At 26.7% G+C, this 20,433-nt stretch overlaps 1 protein-coding gene across 5 annotated transcripts in view; it reads right to left on the reverse strand.

The window, feature by feature from the left end:
• Positions 1-20,433, reverse strand: part of LOC114123623 (protein still life, isoform SIF type 1) — a 64,126-nt gene that overhangs the window by 25,519 nt on the left and 18,174 nt on the right. For 4 of the 5 annotated variants that reach the window (XM_050197557.1, XM_027986666.2, XM_027986662.2 and 1 more), the window contains exons 2-14: positions 17,110-17,276; positions 14,324-14,505; positions 14,044-14,162; positions 13,579-13,786; positions 13,325-13,515; positions 13,068-13,269; positions 12,701-12,916; positions 12,411-12,626; positions 11,856-12,029; positions 11,741-11,797; positions 11,489-11,648; positions 8,758-9,036; positions 7,301-7,436 (exon numbers count right to left, since the gene is read on the reverse strand). In XM_050197557.1, the coding sequence (XP_050053514.1) occupies positions 7,301-7,436; positions 8,758-9,036; positions 11,489-11,648; positions 11,741-11,797; positions 11,856-12,029; positions 12,411-12,626; positions 12,701-12,916; positions 13,068-13,269; positions 13,325-13,515; positions 13,579-13,786; positions 14,044-14,162; positions 14,324-14,505; positions 17,110-17,222 (2,253 nt within the window). In that variant the 5' untranslated portion in view covers positions 17,223-17,276. The remainder of the gene's footprint in view (positions 1-7,300; positions 7,437-8,757; positions 9,037-11,488; positions 11,649-11,740; positions 11,798-11,855; positions 12,030-12,410; positions 12,627-12,700; positions 12,917-13,067; positions 13,270-13,324; positions 13,516-13,578; positions 13,787-14,043; positions 14,163-14,323; positions 14,506-17,109; positions 17,277-20,433) is intronic. The other variant, XM_027986665.2, reaches the window with a different exon arrangement.

The raw sequence follows: 20,433 nt of genomic DNA on the forward strand, positions 1-20,433 counted from the left end.
GCATTTTAGGTACATCACTCTCCTGCATAGTGTTACCCTAATTTATAATTAAGATTTTAAATTGTCAAATGTTATCGCTGGGTAGCTACTACCCAGATTATTTCACAGCCACCTTGTATATTTTCCACTCATATGCTTATTATAACTACTATTACAGATTGTATGTATTAAATATTCTAATAAATGTCAAAAGAAAAAAAAAGATTTAAAATTGAATGATATCTCACAAAGATTTTTAATATATTTAATTATTTATGACGAGAGGGCTACAGCTTCTTATAAGATTTAATACCTAGATTAGTAATTAAATGAGGCAATTCAGCGCTTATAATGTTATAATCGTTTACATGACAAAAATATTAAACATCATCCGTTTATAATGTTGATTTTAAAATTAATTAAAATAAACAACATTTAAAATTACACAATTAAAATATTGTTTATTTATATTAATGACAATAAGTTGTATCAACACTAAGAAAACAATTTGGGGCAATATGAATAGATATATACTATATGTCAATAATAGATAACCGAAATAAGTATAGCTGAGAGCCTCAGATAAAATAACAAAACTACTACAGGTAATCGATTAAAATACTCCATAGTAAGTATATTAAAAAAAAAATCAAAAATAATATTTCAACTTATTAAATCTAAACATATTTCAATAAAATATGAATAAGGTCATAATATATAGTGAATGTTTTATAAATTGTTTTATGACTGTTTTAAAGAAGTGCTCTTAAATTAATTTATAATTGCCACAGCATAAAAAAAACATTTCATGATATTCTCTATAGTTATAACACAAATTGTAACGTTATTGTAAATGACTTAAAATAAATTCCTTTTTAAGGGAATTTTACGTAAAAGATATTCGTACAGATTAAGTCGTTTTAAATACATTTGACCTATTAAATATGCCACGTTGATGTATTAAATCTTTAATAGTATCTATAAATACTTATGCTGTCTAATAAAATGTTAATGTACATTTAGTATGATTAATACATCACATTATACAGTTACAAATGACTGATCATAATTAATTATCACATTTTAATTTAGATGAATTGATAATGTATTTATTTCGTATGCAATTTATATACTGAATAAAAATATATTGATAACCTATTAGTTTTTTGCAATGCATCAACCCTCTCAATGTCATTAAATAATATTAAAACTAACGTATATTTTAATATATTATTAATAAAATAGACAAGTGTCAAATGTCAATCCAATCTAATAAAGTTAACAAAATATTATTGGTCCCATTAAACTTAAATTATCTATGCTCTATGATTACAACATAGAAACAGTATTTGCGGTCATGGCCTTCTCGTAAATAATATTTCCATTTGGCTTAACATTTAATTAGTAAATAATCATTATTGTAGAAATATCTACACTTAATAAAAAAAATATCCGCACTAAATGCGAATATTGTAAAATGATGTAGTTGAATAGAAAAAAAGCAAACAATTAATAAATACCAATCTGATTAAAAAATTTTAAAAAAAGCTAACAAAAAATAATGACCTGATTTTGGTACTTATTTTGTTTCGCATTCTTAAGTGTATTTTATATTTTATAACCTAACCTACACAGAACTTTTTATATTACTTTATAAAAATTATTTGTAACAATAGAAAATAAACATTTTATGGGTAAATAATATGTCATACAGCATTGTTAACTGTTAAGCCTTAGGCATTATATAACATAGTATGAAAGAAGTTATAATAGTTAAATTAACAAATTAATGTATTAAAACAAACCCAATAAAGAACATCGATATTCAAAATTAAAATCAATTCCTGTAATTTAAACTTTGAAACGTCTAAAAAATACTTTTTATTTACTACTTTTAAATGAAAAGATGCGTTAAACGTTCGGATCTTGATATTAAAAATACACTGAAATGTATACAACAATACATTTTTATGAAAGCCTGTGGGGATATGATAAAATTTATGCTATCTATTTATAAAAATAAAATAATTTTTACTTAGTTATGATTTTTCTGTACAATGATATAATACGTATATAAAATCCAATGATAGTCTTCATATTATCATATATGTGTTATTAAACATTATTTATGTGTATTCATTCAAAAGTGAATAAAGTTTTCAAATTAATATTATTTATTACGATTTAAGGTATAAACATACATGTATGTTTGATTTGAAATCGGTAGTATATAAAATTAGAAAATAGGATATAGAAATGTTTATTTTGAAAACACATAACTTACTATATTTGATATTAAGATGTACTAACAATAATTTAAATCCATTCTAATTTTAGCACTCTAATGTGATATTATTATGTTTAAATTACTTTTCATTTGTATTAAAACATTAAAATAACATTTTTAGATCCGTAGATATTAATATATACTTCGTTTTGCTATAGAAAATCTACTACCTAAATATTTCATTTAACGTCAAATAATAAAATATTCTTCATTATCGTGAATTTATTTAAAAAAGTAAATAACACGCGAAGTAATAATAATAATATGAGGTTATAGGTAGTAAAATAACGAAAAAAAAATACTCTAATCTCGACATTTTCATTGTAATAATACCTTTAGATATGTACGGCGAAAGGTTGTAATATTACAAATGTCCCTATTGTTTTAGTTCCGGCTGCATGAGATATCCGGTGGGGCGGAATAGAAAAGGCTTTTCTATTAAACGTTTTTAATTTCCGGACAAAATGCCACATTATAATTGCCTCCCCACACCGTCCCGCCATCGCTCCGCCACCGTGATTTGCGACGACACGGCGTCGACATTGTCGTCACCGATTCAGCGCCACAAACTTTTATTACTTTTTTTTTTTTTTAAACGAGCGTGTATGGCAAAAACTTTAGTCGTTAAAAAATCACCATTGAAGTTTCTCTGACAAACACATAGGTTCACAATATTCTGGTCGTCTGACAACAACGCAGTCGGAATAATATCTGTCGTGTGAATTTGGAAAATTTATTCGAAATAATTTTTTAACTCCTACCTATTATAGGCGTGTTTTGAGTTTTTTTTTTTATTTATATACAAGCATTAGACACGCAGTCTACCTATTGCGTTAGAACGGTCGATACTCAAACAATACTTATAACCATCCACCCGGGGTAGAGGAGGTGGAACACTGCTACTACCACTAGGAACCGCGCCACCACGTTACCTTTTTGAGGAAAACTCTGTTGCACGTGCCGGCCGTCGTTTTGCAGTGCCTGTGTCTGAACGGCGTATTGCCCCTGTCCACGTCGCATTCGAAACTGATGGTACGCGCGCCACGCGAGAACGACGACGACGCGGCGTACGGCGCCACCACCACCGCGGCCGGTCGGTGCCGGTACGTCGATCTCCTCCTGACCGTCTCGCTGTCGCTAACCGACTTCCGATCGTCGTCATCGTCGTCGTCGTCGTCGTTGTCGCCGTCATTGCCGCCACCGCAACCGCCACAATATCCGTCACTAACGCAATCGCTGTCGTCGTCGTTGTCATCGCTGCAATCGTCGCTGTCGTCGTCGCTACAACAACGATCGTGACCTCCGCTCAAAGCGGTGCCGATAAACGTGAACAACTGTTGTACGTGCCTGTCGAACTGGTCGGGCAGACTAGAGACACTGGCCGAGCAGTCGGTCGCGGTGTCGGCGGCCCCGACGTCTCGCAACACGTCCGTTTCGAAGTGTACCGTCTTGGTGTGTCGCGACTGATGCGGACGGAGTTGCGACGGCTGCTGTCGGTGTTGTTCGATTATTATTTGTTGCTGGCGTTCACGTCGCTGCTGGTGTTCTTGTTGCTGCTGTGTCGGCGAGGAGTTCGGGTCGGCCGCCGCCGCGGTGGCGACGTCCAACGGCGGTTTAGGCCGGTTCGTTTCGACCATTTTCATCGGCGGACAGCGCGATTGCCGTTATTCGGTGACCGCCGCAATGCGGCAGTTGTGGTGTACGCGCGGCTGTACGGCCGTCGCTCGGCACTTGACACGCGCCGACCGCCGTCGCCGGACGCACCGCAAACAATAACACCACAGCGACGCTTCTCCGTCATCCATCGTCGCCTTTGTTCGGTGTACCGCTGTCCGTCGTATGCTATTGTTTATTGTCTATCGTACTATTGTACTTTCGCGGTATTGTCGTACCTCGTGGCGGCGGCGGTAACCGAGTTGAACGCGACGGCAATGGCTTTATAACGACGACGATCACCGGTACAATATTGTTGCCGTCGTACAGACCTGCGGCGGAGTATGACGAAACATGTCCAATCGCGGTGGACTCAGCTATTGTCCGATAACGTTAACGTAGCGCCTTCGACGTGTTACCCGAAACAAATATTGTAAAGTCAAAAACGTACTGTGTTCGTAGTCGTCGTCATCGTCCTTTCGAATTTCACGACCATAACGAATTATTATCGTGCGCGGTATGTACGACCGTGGTGTTTCGGTGCATGGAGCACAGCGGAGGAATTGTGACGATGGTGTTGCAACCGTACCTAGTGGACTACTACACTGCGGGGAGCGCGACGCGATCGTTCAGCTTCCATTAGCGGACTAGCGGACGACGAGGGTGTATCACGAGGGCGTATTTCAGCGGCGTTCGCAGCGTCCCGGCGCCCGGACGGCGCCCTCTGGTGTAACACATCAAAAGGAAATGGCCCGACGAGAAATGTGTATTGAATCCCGTACACGCGTTTGCCGAGTGAAATGAACAAAAAAGACCGTGTGTGCGTTTGAGTGTGTGTTTTATATTTATACATAATAATAATAATAATAATAATAATAATAATAATAACGAAATGCGAAAAGGTTCTCGGATATCGCGGAGGCTGAGTCAAGGAAGCGGCAGAGAGAAAAAACGATTAAAATACTATAAATGATTGAAAAAGGTTTTGAGAATTTTTCCGTCCACGCGTTTGATAATATTATTATTATTGTCAATTAGTAAAAGAAAACGTATATTTTTAATTACACGTTATATTATGGGAATGCCTCAAGACATAATAACCGATCCCTTTGATATTCCCTTTTTGTAAAAACGTTTTTCAACCGTATAATATAATACGTAGGTGTATTATAGTAGATATTAGTCATGTTAATATTATCAAACGTGATACGCCTCTTAAGAATTTACATTTTAAGTTTATTCCGCGGCATATGTATCTGTTTCGTATGGTTCAGTTTGTCGTGTATCTTAAGCGCGCCTCGTTGGTAAACAGTATTTGTTAAACATTAAACAAGCCGTGTACCTCCTTTGCATACAAATATTTTATTATTATAAAATGCATATAGTAACGCTGTATTCCAAAATAATACAGATGATATCAATATCCATTTTTTCATGTACAAATGTAAATGTATAATGATCATTATATGTTTATTTTAATGATTGATGTAAAAATACAAACGACAGTAATAATATAACAGTTCATAACCAAAAACGACAAAACATATTAAGTACATATATATATGGTTAACCACCAAAGTACATAACTATATAAGATTGTATAAAATCTATCAATAATTGTTTTGTTAAAAATGTTATACAATAGGTAATTAAATTTATTCTTTGAAATAAAGCTTATGAAGAAAAATTCAGCTGTAAATATTTTTTTAATAACTTTCAATTCTAAAATATGAATGCTTTATTACATTCAAACTGAAATTAATTATTAATCCATATTATACGCTAAATATTTTTAATTGCTTACTAAGTATGCAATATTGTTTTATTTAAATATTCGCTTTTAGGTTTACTTAATACTATATAATATTAAATTGGATTTTGGTGTAAAAACACTAAATGTTTACTAGTAATATATAAAACTGGACCACCATTTGCCCACTTTTCTATGTACTAGAAAAGTAGAAAAAAAGAACAAGTGTATTTTAAAAAACCTAAAGCTATGAGTTTATTTTAATTGTTAATGTTTTTTACCTTCCTTGACATCATAAAATGTGTAAAAATAATGTAAAGTTACTCTATATAATACCTTTCCAATGATATATCTATTTTCTGGCACCATATATTATATATATATAGGTAAAGTGCTTGCATCGTTAGTCTGTTAATTGGATACTGAGAAGAGTTAATAAAGTTACTAAGTATTTCGTCAACTGATTTATGAAAACACTCAAAGTATCAAAATAAATTTGATATCTAAATTTACTTTAATATTATTCTACCAAAATACTAAAAATATCATATAAATATAATTTTTTTTTTTATCATAAATTAACGAACTTCATTTATTTCATTATGATTTGTTACTGAGGTATAACAAATTAAAGCTTAGTGATCTAAATATTATTAATAATCATTTCTTATTAACGTATAAAATCAATTTAAGTTAAATCAAATGATTTGCAGGTTTACCTATCCAAAAAATTCAATGTTCCAATTTTGTTATTTAGATTTAGTACGATTTCTATACTTCTACAATAAATGTGTAGGTATATGCTTTTATAACTATTATTATTCCTTATAATAAAAATACTTACCTACAAATTGAATTTAAAGTAAATAATTTATAATATAGGAACCTATTTAAAAGCAATATTCATTTTAATCAATTTTATATTTGGAAATTTAATATATGTATAAATTATATATGGTATATTCGAAATTAATAAAATCAAAACTACTGAACCGTTTTCAATAAAAGTCATATCAATATATTCTTTGAAATTCAGATAGTATTTGTAGCATATTTTTTCATCCCCTGTATAGATTGTTATAGAATGGCTCACATATAAAATTAACTTTGACTTAAAAAAATATAATATTATGTTGTTTATTTAAATGGATGTTGACTTTGGACACAAATTGTACCAATATTATAATTAGTAAAAATTAGACGGCATATAAAAATTAAATATAAAACATCAAATATTGTATTTTATAAACATGATTTATAAGAAAAAAAAGTTTTAAATAAACTTTTGCTCTACAAAAAAACAATGTATTTAATATAATTTAAGTATAATATAAAAAATACAAATTACGAACTCGACGTACGATTAAAAAAATAAGTAGACGATTAACTCATAAATTAAATAGATGGTACATTTCCATAAGAATATACGCGAGTACACAAAAGAATTATGAATTTGTTGTGTTGAGTGATCGTTCTTAAAGGAGGGTAAATGTTTTAAATTTAATAGAGTTTAATACGAAATAAGTCTAAAAATAACCAAACAGACAACGAAATATACGAGGGCAGCTAGTTTATATATATATATATATATAATTTGTAAGCTAGCTGTTTTTGATTAAAAATGCACTTACCTCTGACGATGTAAGATAGCACAGACGAGAATCTGTGCTTTCAACGGAAGTTTGTTGTGTAATTCCACTAAAACTATGTCTAGCCTCTCTTTCAGCCATATAATCCATTCTGGCACTATCTTGTCGTTCGAACATTCTGAAAATAGTTAATATTATTCATAATTAATTTACAATAATAATTCATATTTTAATATTATTATATGCGACAACAGATTGGTTTAAACTAAAATTAATTGTTAATTATTATATTTAGTGACTATTATTTTACAATCTTTATAATTAAATGCCAATGTGTTATAATTGTGGTTTATAAATAATTTATAATCTATAATAATAAATTATAGACTTAAAAATGAATCAACTCACTTTGACAAAAATTGCAGAGATTATTTTTAGTAGAGGTACTAAGAGTATTTAAATTGTAGTAGAACTATATTTGATAAGTTAAATCAAATAAACATTTTTTTCATATTTCTGTTTGTTATATGAAAATATATAAACTATAAGCTACTATTAATTATAAAATATAAATGCTTTGGAACATAAGTGCAATTTTTAATTATAACTCTAAACTGATCAAAACGTTAAATTTATGCAATATATACATTTATATATTTACTATATAGTTTATATTAAGTGCAAATCAGCCACAAACTTACAATTTTAAAAATTGCATTTTAAGAATGTTTTGTTTAGTTAGTTTTACTGCACTATAATTTTTAAAAATGTACTTATTATTTACCAAAATTATGTAAAAGAATGTTAAATTATTAACAAAGAAGAATTTTGAGTTTAAAACCACTATCGTAGTAGCATTATTATAATTCTATCAAGTTTGAGAGAAAAAAAAATAATAAATAGCTATTTTTAACTACTTGTTTAAGAAAAAATGTATTCAACAATATTACACACATATTATACTCCTGTTGCTTGCATCCTAGGTGAAAATTTATACAATATACAATAATTATTGTACCTAATAAAACATATTTTTTTAGTTTTTTATTTTATTTTTATTTTTACGAATTGTATACAATCTTTGCCCTAAAATATAAGAATTTATGCTAATAAGTAATACCTAGTATAACATGTACATTTAACGAACAAAGCTAGTGGTGACTCTATTAATTGATTTGTTTTATTTTATATTTATTTTTCTAATTAATCACGACAATATAAAATGATTAAATTGAAACTTTTTAATTTTTAACAATAATGTGTGAAGATAATATTATATTATTATGGATTATTTTTATTATTTTTGAAAGTTGAAACTTGACATACATTGTGAAGTGAAAATAAAATTTGAGATTTATATAGTTTATAGTTGTTAGTTATTAATTTTGCCTTTTATATGATTTTATATCAAATCACAGTTAAAAAAAGAAAACAATATCTATGTAAAATATAACTTCTTGAGTTGTTAGAATAAATATTGTTACTATTAATTTAGCTACCTTTGTTCGAATAAATCATTTCTATTAGATTTGTATCCATTATCTGTCATAAGACTGTTTTCATGTCGAAGTGATGGTAAAGATTCCCAAGCCGATCTTTTGTTAGCCCTTGTTGATGGAATGTGATGATGAGCATGGTGTCCGTCAAAAGAACCGTACGGAATACCAGTATTCGATGCACTACTCCCCATGGTTGAAGATCCGCACCGCCAACCATCACTATGTCTAAACCATTGAGCTCGAGCAGATTCGTTCCAACAGTTAGCACATCTATTATTACTAAAATTTTAATAATAAATTATTACGTGATGGTAAACGCGATGAATCATCAACAAATATTGTGTTTTAAATACAATCACACATATTAATTTTTATATTGTAGTTGTAGGTACTTGTTACTGTTACACAAATATTTTTTTTTCTTTTCATGATTTGTATAATTGTATAAATATTATTGGCGTACTTATTAGATTACTTAGTAACACCACTACTCTGTATCCAAAACTATGTTATAAAATGTAAATCATGCATACAAGCATTATTCGTTATCTAACACAAACACTGGCTTACATTAAACTTTCATTAATTGCCCCATATTCACATACACTATATAACATGTATTTTCAATATATTATGCTTTCTTGATAAAAATGAAAATAACTAAAAAATGGATATAGTTAATCTAAATTACTTTGATTTTTTCAAATTATATAAAATTATTGATCATTTATAAAGTGAAAAAAAATGCATTTAATATTTAAATTTCTAATATTTATTTTACTATTATTGATATAGGTAATAGGTTGAATTAATTTTTGCTAAACATATTGAACTTATTATATAATTAATTATTATATTATATTAGTATTTAGTACCCATATTGTTGAACGATATAATTATGTAGATTAATAATGTACGATATAAAATGTATTTGCTGTAGAAATAGGAAATAGGTGAAAAATAATCAAAATATTTTGGAAATATCAAGGTATAATATATTAAAATATAATACTCATTAGATACGTAATAGTTTAAATCCTCGCAAATAATTGTATTAGATTACAACACAATACCTAAACTCTCATTATTCTTCAATTTATTTATTTTGTTATTACTTTTTTTTTGTCGTCATAATTTGAATTTTAAATGTTAATAAAAAAAAAAAAGGAGATAACCTATTTTTGAGTTAAAGTATGAATTATGAGTAGTAAAGTAATAATAAATAACAAATAGTACTTATGAACATGATAAACTTTGTAAATATTTGAATTTAAAATGACTTAGAAAATGATAGTCAAAAATAAGTGGCATATTCAAAGTTGCTGCAATTAATAATTTGAATAACAATAAAAAACAAAAATTGTCTGTTGAGAAATGTTATTTATAAGTTAGGTTAGATTAGGTTAGGTTAATCTAAACTTCAAATTTCATAAAAAAAAATGTGTATGGTTTTATAAAACCATTATTTTTTTTTTTTAACTCAAGTAAATTAAATTTAAGGGAATTATTGTATTTTCAAAATGTTATGAGTTTTAGATTCTGAATAAAACAATTAATGTATTGATTATTAATGTATGTATTTTTTTAAAAAAAATATAGAAACTTTAAACATTTTTATAGACTTTAAGTTCAAATTTGGACAAAATTACATATTTAAACGATGAATAACGATTTAGATTACTTTGGTATGATCAAAAAGTATTATTCTTTGAGAATTATTATATTGTTTACGTATACTACTCGTATTTATTATACTATACGCAATGATATACGCAATAATATGTAGGGCAATTTTAAGATATAACCTATTCTTACTATTTGACTGTAAATTTGTAAGATTGTGTTGATTCAAAAATAAATAAAAAATAATACTATATTGTATAAATTTAAACCGTTATAATAATATAATAAATGCAATGTTTTCGGAAAAAATTTAATTTACCTACCTTTACTTTTAATAATAAAATAAATTAGTTTAATAGAAATATCAAACACCGTAATTGATATAATATGCTATAACCATCACTGCTTAGTATCGTTTTTCATCATACACTAATACTTCTTTAAATTCAAATAAAACACATCCATTACAGTGACCCACTTGACTCCTATAATATAACAAAGCGGTAACCACTTTCCCACCTTTTGAATACAAAATTATGTACTTATTTTCATGATTTTAACAAACTATATAAAAAAAAAAAAAAACGGATTTATCAATAAATTGTAACTATATTATTTCGATTCTTTTTTTTTATTAGGATATTAATATAATTGTATCCTAGGATATAGACAATTACACAATAATTTTTCTAATATTTATAAATATTACTAGGAAATACCTAGTAATAAAATATTTTACATTAAAAATACACGTTTTCAAGAATTAAAATTATTTTTCTTTATTTAATGTGCTTTGATAAAAGTAATAGAGTACATACTACTCAATTGTAACAGTTTTTGCACTAATTTATATTTCACACTAAAACAAGAAGTCAGTTTCTAATTTGTTCAGTAGTCAATAGAATTAACTAAAATAATACATTATTATACTACTAATTCATTTTTAAAGTTTGTGTATTAAAACATTTTTTGAACCTACTTATAAAAATATTTATTTTATTAAGTTTCAATTTCACATTTAACTGGTTTTGAAATCAGTTATTAGTTACTACTAACACAATTTAGTTTCTATTATTTTTATACATACATGTAAAGTGTTAAATTTTACCTAGAAGGTGCATGATCAGATAAGTAACCTCGTTCTCTGTCTCTTTCTCTAGCCGCATCTTGTCTGTCACTATAATAACCTTCTCTAGTAGTGCTGGATGATCTTTCGATTCTATGTGGAAGTGTAGATGATCTATTAAAGCCACAAGCACTTGTTGGTCCTAAAAATAAATACATAGCGATTGAATTATTTTAATAAACACAATATACACGAGTGAATTGTGATAAATTATAGAATTATTAATATACTAACGCCTTCTTATAGGATACGGACTTCTGGAATTTAATGGAGGTAACTTTTCTGCCATTTCTAGAAATGCAACCATAGTTTAAACTTTTGTAATCCAATAAAAGTTATAATAAGTTACCTAAATTTTCCATACTCTGTGTTAGAAGTGCTTCAAATGTGTGCAAGCTATAACTCTCAGCATCCATGCCACGTGCTAAAGTATTTCGTAAGTGCATTTCATATTCGAGTAAAAGTCGACTAGTTGGTGAACCAGGAGTACTTGTTGCTTGATTATCATGTTTTTGATAACGTCCTAAAGTTAAAAATATCTTAGTATATTTTATTTTACATCAAACTTTTTATTGTAATTAATTTGTCTTAATTTTTTGTTTTATTTTATTGAATTTATATAGTGCATTTAATTTCTAAAATATAACTATCATTATTTACTTTTTATTTAATTAAACCTATTGTTTTTTCTTAATTTGCAAATATTTAAGCACTATGCAATAAGATAATATTTGTTATTAAAATTATACGCATGGAAAGCACATAACCTATTATACTTATACCTATTTTTAGTTTTACTGTAAAACTTAAAAACTGTATTTCAATACACGCAGAGCCCTCTAATTATTTTTCTACCTATTGACCAACCGGTCCAGCATGCTTTTTGTTGTACATGCGTACGGACCTGATTTGCCCTTATTGTTACTCTGTTCCTGGTCGGAATTACCATTGCTCGAGCTAGGTGTCGTTGCATAACACTGGTTATCAAACATAACGTTATCGGAAACTGGTGAAACGTCTCCACCATGAGTAGGCCGTCCATTTCTATCCAACTCCAAATAAAGACCTCTTGGATCCCTTACTTGACCATTTCGACCTATATCATATGATGAGCGAGAACCTTAATTTAAAAATTAAAAATAAAAATTAATTATCGGTTTTATTTTTACTTTTAAAATATAATTATGACTTTACCTGAGTTAAATCGTGAATTTCTATGTTTTAAATTAGACTCTGGTTCTGAAGCTGATTGTTGTCTTGAACATTGTGGCATTGGAGGTACCATTGATGCTGCCACTGACGATGGCTGAGTGTAATAACTGTAACCACGTCTTCGATTCATTTCTGGTGACGTAACAGGACTTTCTAATGATGGCATTGGTTTTAATGTCCGTTTAATTGATCCCATATCTAAATTATTTTCAAATTATCCAAATTAAATTAAATTCAAATATAATTTTCTTTTAGGTGAAATAACTGTATGTATGATAATAATTTAAATAACAAAATAACATTTTGATTAACATTTATCATATTCTATAAAAATTCAGTTATAACTCACTCTCTCTTCGCCAATCATCTCTGTATGTTTTATTTTGATTTCTTGAATTTTTTGAAGCTGTTGGTATTTTAAATAAATCTGACTCCACGTACCCTTCTGAATAGTCTTTAGAGGGCATTCTTGGAGTGCATGTGCCCGTGGTAGACGTAGTTTTAGCACCGATTGTTTGTACTCCTTCACTTTTACAACTTTCTTGTTGACCCTGTACAATCATTTTTATATCGTTTTATGTTTAATTAACGTTAATTTTTTTTTACCTGTTCTGTTTGTGACCCAGTTCCGGTGATGTTTAATTTTCCACCGGGCGTGGCAGTTTCTCTGTCTCTCGTATTTGAGCTTCGGGATATGGCCTGTTTGGACGTATCTTCAGGCACTGTTGTTTTATCAGCTTCCGAAGGTCCATCTCCAAGTGAAAGTTGTCGATTATGAGAACGCGGTAACGTAGAAGCTAAATAAAATTATAAATTTTTTTTATCTATATTAAACCATAACCATCTAAAATATAACAAACATCTTTCTTTATTGTATCTTGGATCTTGTGCCCTGAGTCTATTAAATTGATCAGCTGTCATGCAAGTACATTGTGGCTCTCTTGATCTACTAGGTGAAGTTGGTGTCGATAGAGGTTTCTTTCTTACTTTCGTACTTTGCCTTTTTGACGTATCTAATTTTAAGGAATACGATGAAGATGATTTCCGAGACAATTTCACAGTTGGAGTCTACAAACAAATAATATTTTTTTTTTTAGCAAACCATGAAGGTACATTGTACATTATGTACATAATTGTACTGGTATCCGGTGAATAGATCGCAAACAATTGATCGCGGGAGAATTGATAGCGTATACAAACGGTCACTAAGATAATTGATCGTCGAATGAACATTTTTAGTTTTTATATATTTTATTATACAAATCACATTATTAATATATGCGAATCGTATGTTTATTATTTCGGAATATTAAAATTGTACTTACGCAGCATTCTTTAAATTGTTTAGCGTCTATTGGTGATGTGAAATTTAAGCCCCAAGTGTCATTGCTGTGTGGTTCTTTCCAATACGCAAAACATTCTGAAGCTAACCCTATTTTTGTGCCTAAAAATATACGCAATTAGTTTAATATGCGTTTACAATAAAATCTCTGTTAATGAAAACCTCTTAACAGCGGACGTATTAAACTTTCCTTTAAGTATCTGCTATAAATATAGGTTTCACGGAACTATAAAAATTAACTGAGCATTTATATACTAATATACCTGGTTGAACCAGGCGAATATCCATGATTTTTTCCACTTGACTGTTGTAAGCAGTAATATGGAATATATACTCTGGTCCATCTTGTAAACACGTAATATTTACAGGAACGAGATCTTCGGATATTTGTTGCCATTTTATTTCTTCTCCTTTAGCACTCACGTGAAATACTTCAGCCCATAGTCTGAAATTATAATAAAATATTTATTTAACACGTCCAAGAAATAAAGTATAACGTATAAACATACAAAAATATTATATAATATTATCGTAAAATAAAACCATTGATCTTTAATTATGTTATTTTTTGTCAATACATATTATATAGTATAACATGTATATTATAGTATTACATATATTATTTAAATAAAAAAATAGTCTCAACACAAACAAATATTAAGATAAAACAAAAAATAACCCATTGGTAACTTAAAAACTCTAACTCTGATATTATATTTTATTATAAAGAAGAGTAGTTGGTCTCTATTCCAGTTTATTATAAACGATTTCTATGAAATTTTATGTAGACATGCAGTAGACTTCGAATTTCGTAGCTACTAACTACCTAACTAAGGATTCGTTAAGTATGATAATAATAACTACTTCTACTTGTTACAATAGTAAATAATATAAAACTTTAAGCCCAAGTTATATTATGAAACGATGCATCGATGGGAATATTGAAATGATGAATCAAATGACTAATCTGAACACATTTTTAAAAGTAATACGTTTTTACATAAAGAAAAAATCAATGCCGTTTTTAATATAAAACATGAAAATAAAGTATATCAAACGATGTTTCATAAAATTTCTGTTAATACATAAAAAATAAAACAGAAAAATAATTAAAATATCTATAAAATGTAATGCATACATATAGAATATACCTATGTCCTATACGCTAAAGTAATTTAAATATATGAGTATTTTATATTCAGAATTTATTAATTATTATACTATATTAATACTCTTATTTATTTTGTTTTATTATGCAATATAACGTAAATTATTAATTTGATACATAGTAAATTAAAAAAAATAATTTAAAGTAATTAATCTATTAAATCTTTATTAAATTTTTTTCAATACAATTGGAATTTAAAATATTTCCTAATCTTTATCTTTAAAACGGTAATACTTAATAAAGATTATTAGATTGAATCTTTTCCAAATATTATATTATATATTGTTATATCTATATTAAATATTAATACGTAACTTGGAACTCTATAGCAATTGAATCTTTAGGGAGAAAACAGACTTTACACAATAATAATTATCTTCTTCAATGTTGTATGACTCTTTTATGAGGTATTGTTTCTTCTTATGTTTACCATGTACGAGTAAACTCAGAGATTCATTATATACTAATTAATAATTCTTTAGAAATGTTAAATGTTAATGGTTTAATAATAATAATATTTCAAACTAAAAATAAAACCTAATTTCATTGTATAAATATAATTATATAATACTATTGTAATTTTAGAATTTATAAAATTTAATTTTGTTAAACATATTTTTATTGCATTATTAAATTTAGTGTCAATTAAATAGAAATACAAATTAATACGTTAGAACAATATATTAATCTATATACCTAAATATTTTTTATTTTTTATAAAAAATGGATTGTATACTTTTCAAAATGATTTAATTTAACAAAATAATACGAAGTTTAAGGTATTGATTAATGAAATTATTAATGAAAAATACATAAAAAGAAAGAACTATCAATTATAAAATATGAAAAATCACAATAAAGTGATGATTGAATAATGGCAAAATGCTTATTTTACGTAAATATATTAACTATAAATTTAGTAAATAAAAATACTATTTTTAATATTTCTTATTTATTGAGTAAACTCGGATTATAGGTATAGTATATAATATAATATTTAGTGAAATTAGAGATCTGCGTTATAAATATGATATTGTATTCTTATGACATTAGTATAAAAATCACACCATTTTATGATTTAGATTTCTAACCATTCCGTCTATTGCAATATTGTTTATACATTTATTATTTTAAAATATAATATGCATAAAATATTATTCTATAGTAAAAATAAAATAAAAAATGCAATTATAGATTGTATTAAAAAATAAAATATACATTTTCTACAAAAAAGATGAAATGTGTTTTGTACAATGGTGAATACCGTTTAAATGTCATTTCTAAGAATATAATAACTGTAATTGACAGATCAATATAGAATATGTTTATTACTTTTTTATTTTTTTGTTTTTATATTAATAGTTTGTTATGTATCCTCGTGGAAATGACAATTTACGACAATTGTTTGAATATTTTGTACTCATTAACATTTTCTTTCGTATTGTAATTTAACAACAGGATAGAAATAATTTGTTTTTATATAATTAGTTTTGTGTTTTGTAAATACATTTAAATGGATCTCATTTTGAATTATGTAAGTGATAACTGATAAATCAAAATTATATTATCAATAATATGATCATTATATTTTGTCCTTCTAAAACGTTTTACTATGAACTGATACTTTACAATAAAAATTAAATGTACATTCAAAACATCTATATCATAGTATAATACGTATACAGATATTTGTATATGAATATAGGTCATTAAATATTATGATTTACGTATTTTATAATGGTTTATTTAACTTTTACAGTATAATTTATTTTCTATTGCTTTTGTGTTACCATATATTTGAATTACTTACGGTTTATTTATTTATTTTATTTTTTTAATTTTTAGTCTATACACTAATTATTAAACTAAAAATAAAATCACCTGAGAAGATGACCATCTCTTCTTCTCGATGAGGTTTGAAATGGTCCGACAACGTCATCGTATCTGTAAGATTTTTTGATTAAAGGTCCGCAGGAGCTCAGTTTGTTGCCCATGTCCAACCCCTGCGACTGTTCTGGTCACCAACCTCCACCGTCATCCCCCATTCTCTGTATATAAAACAATATTATGAAATATTAAACTTGAACAAATCTATATTATTTTAAATTCTATAAAATCACAAAGTTATTAGAATTTAAAATTAAAAGATAACTTTAATGCAGTAATGACCATTCAATATACGTATTTAATTTATACATTTTAACTCATTGTAAATTAAATAGGTAATGATCAAAAAAAACCAATACGATTATTTATCATTGATTAACAATTTTATTATAAAAGTAATATAAATTATTTAACTATTGTATACCTACTTTTAACTCAAAGTATTTCTATCCATAAACATTTTAATGCAATTATAGTAATTTTATAACAGTAAAAAGGAAAAATAAAATAATATTACGAATATTTTCTTTTATGCAATTGAATACGGCAATGAGAAATAAATTTAAATAAAAAATATAAACATATTTTTATCAAACTTATATGTTCGTATGAAGTACTATAAACAAAAATTTAAAAACAAACTTCAATAGTTTATTAATTTTTTTTTACGTATTACATAAAATATAACAATATTATATGCAACATTTAAAATAGCACATTGTCGTTAAAAGCAATTAGGAACCTATTTCGATAATTTTTCTTATTCAGAAAAAAAACTGACCCGATAGCGCTGTGCTTATAATAAACCGCAGCCCGACGAATCGTTCTGGATGCTTTAACAACGCCCACGATCGATGGGGGTATATATGATTCCCGTGACGTCACGGGACCATATCACGGTCAGGGCTACTAAACATTGTAGGTGTATTTATTGCTCTCACTACATGGTAATTTAAACGTACCTACGCTGTATGTACGTATAACGTAATACGCATAATAGTGTGTACGAAATTAAAATGCAGCCGTCTAATAAATAAAGATATTACACTTCATTATTATATAATAAAGTAATCGATTTAAAAGTAACACGAAAACACAATAGTGTTAAATTTTACGTACATTATTAATGTTCTCATCCTAACAGTCAATTGAAATCTATTTCGATATATGTAATAATAGTAATGCGCACAAAAGATGTATGATCAAACTCTCATGAATAATGTTCAAGATATAAATTATTCGAATACGCTAACATTTTGAACACAAAATATGAAAACAAAACAATTTTTATTACATTGTAATGTTATTCTAGGTATATAATCTTAACAGTTATAGCTCACGTAAAGACCGGAATTTTATACATTTGCTTTTTCATACTAGCTGTATGCATTTACATGAAGATTTGAAATGTGGACGATTTAGACCCAACTGATTCCATAGACCAAATTTAGTTTTGCATATAATGGCATATTTGGAGGGTTAAATCATAATTTTTCATAAGTGCATAATATAATGTATATATTTTTTACAATCTTAGTAAATAATCATAATATTATTTCATGTTTTTATTTTTTAAATTTTAATTTTTAAATCTATCATACTAGTGAAAAAAAAATTACTATCAATATGGTTTAGAATTTTTCAAAAAACAAAAATTTAAACATTATGATGTTTTTTATATATATTTAAATATTTTGTTGATTAACTTAGGTTTTGAAATGTCCAACGTTTCTAATTTTGTTATATTCTATTTGTTTTATTTGTTCTAATGTTTCAAGTTGTTTAAAGTAATATAAATTTGTGATGAATATTTGAGCATATGTTTCAATTATTTGTCCATATTAACACATATTTTGATCCTTTTGCTTTGCATATTTCCATCATATTTCCCACATTTTTAGTGTATATAATTCCGGTTTTGTTATAAGAATATAAATAATAGAATACTAGGTAATAATTAAAGTATCCATATATAGTTATATCTAAATTTAAATTTATGCATATCACATAAATATAAAAACAATAATATTTATAAGTCTTTAAAAATTACTGTAAAAGATTTATGATTAAATTAATTATTTCAAAGTTTTAAGATATTTTTAAATTCATTATTACCATTCTAAAAAACCATTTAGTCATATACAATCTACAAGTATGAAGAAATACCTTGCAATAATATTTAATGATAAATCCTTATTAACATCAAATTATGATTTACGAATATTAACAATATTATCAACATATACATTATTTTTAAATTTATGTTAGTCAAAATTCAGTTATCTATTAATTTTTTGATTGTTAGATTACTATTTATAATTTAATAATATGAAATTAAAATAATATGAATTTAATGGCTAATAAAAATTATATAATGATTCATTGCGTTGATTAAAATATTATTAAACAATGATAAGTAATTTACTTAAATAACTTAATATTAGACACATTTAGATTTATCAAAAATAAAACAAGATTTTCTTTCTATTAACTTATTAAATGTTTTTTTAAAAAAACTATTGATACTAGCTACGGATCTAAAAAATATTACTAAAAAAATTAAAAAATAATACATATTTCATATTAATTATTTACGTTATACGTGCCCTTATATATCAAGTATAAGTCTATATCACGAAATAAAATAGTTTTCTACTCAAAATATCATTTATACATTTATTATAATTGTACAATCTGAATATTATATTTACAAAATATTTATCAAAACTATTCTTTCTATATTTAATTTGTTCCATCATTTTTATATTCACATAGAAGTAATGAAAATTTAAACATCAATATATTTTAACTAAATTTATACTTAACAAATTATTATTATTCTTTATTTTATAGATAAATTATAAAATTATATTCTATAATTTATTATGTATTTACTTATTCTATGTTATTTAGTTGGTATTTTTTTAGAAATCACTCTGTATTTCGTTTTTGTTTACTCCATAGAATAATGATTTAATATATTATTAGAATAAAACAATAATTTACATTTAAAAAATGTATAATTGTTTTATTTTTTATATTTTACTATTTTGATCAAAAGTAATATTATATAATTATCTTTAATGAAATAGTTCAATTTCATTCTGTAATTCATTTCAATACTTCTTAGCAAAATGTTGTAAATTGTTAAAAAAAAATAACATAATATGAAATGTTACAGGCTAGAAAGGTTCTCGTTTGCTTAGATTCATCTTTCGATAGGTAGGGTGATTGTGGCCATAGTTAGTGTGATGAAGAGGAACGCAGTAGAGAGCAAATAATCTGGATGATCTACCAGGAATCTTAAAATTTACCTCT

Source organism: Aphis gossypii, chromosome 1 (genome assembly GCF_020184175.1).
Source record: "Aphis gossypii isolate Hap1 chromosome 1, ASM2018417v2, whole genome shotgun sequence".
NCBI classification, from domain to species: Eukaryota; Metazoa; Arthropoda; class Insecta; order Hemiptera; family Aphididae; genus Aphis; species Aphis gossypii.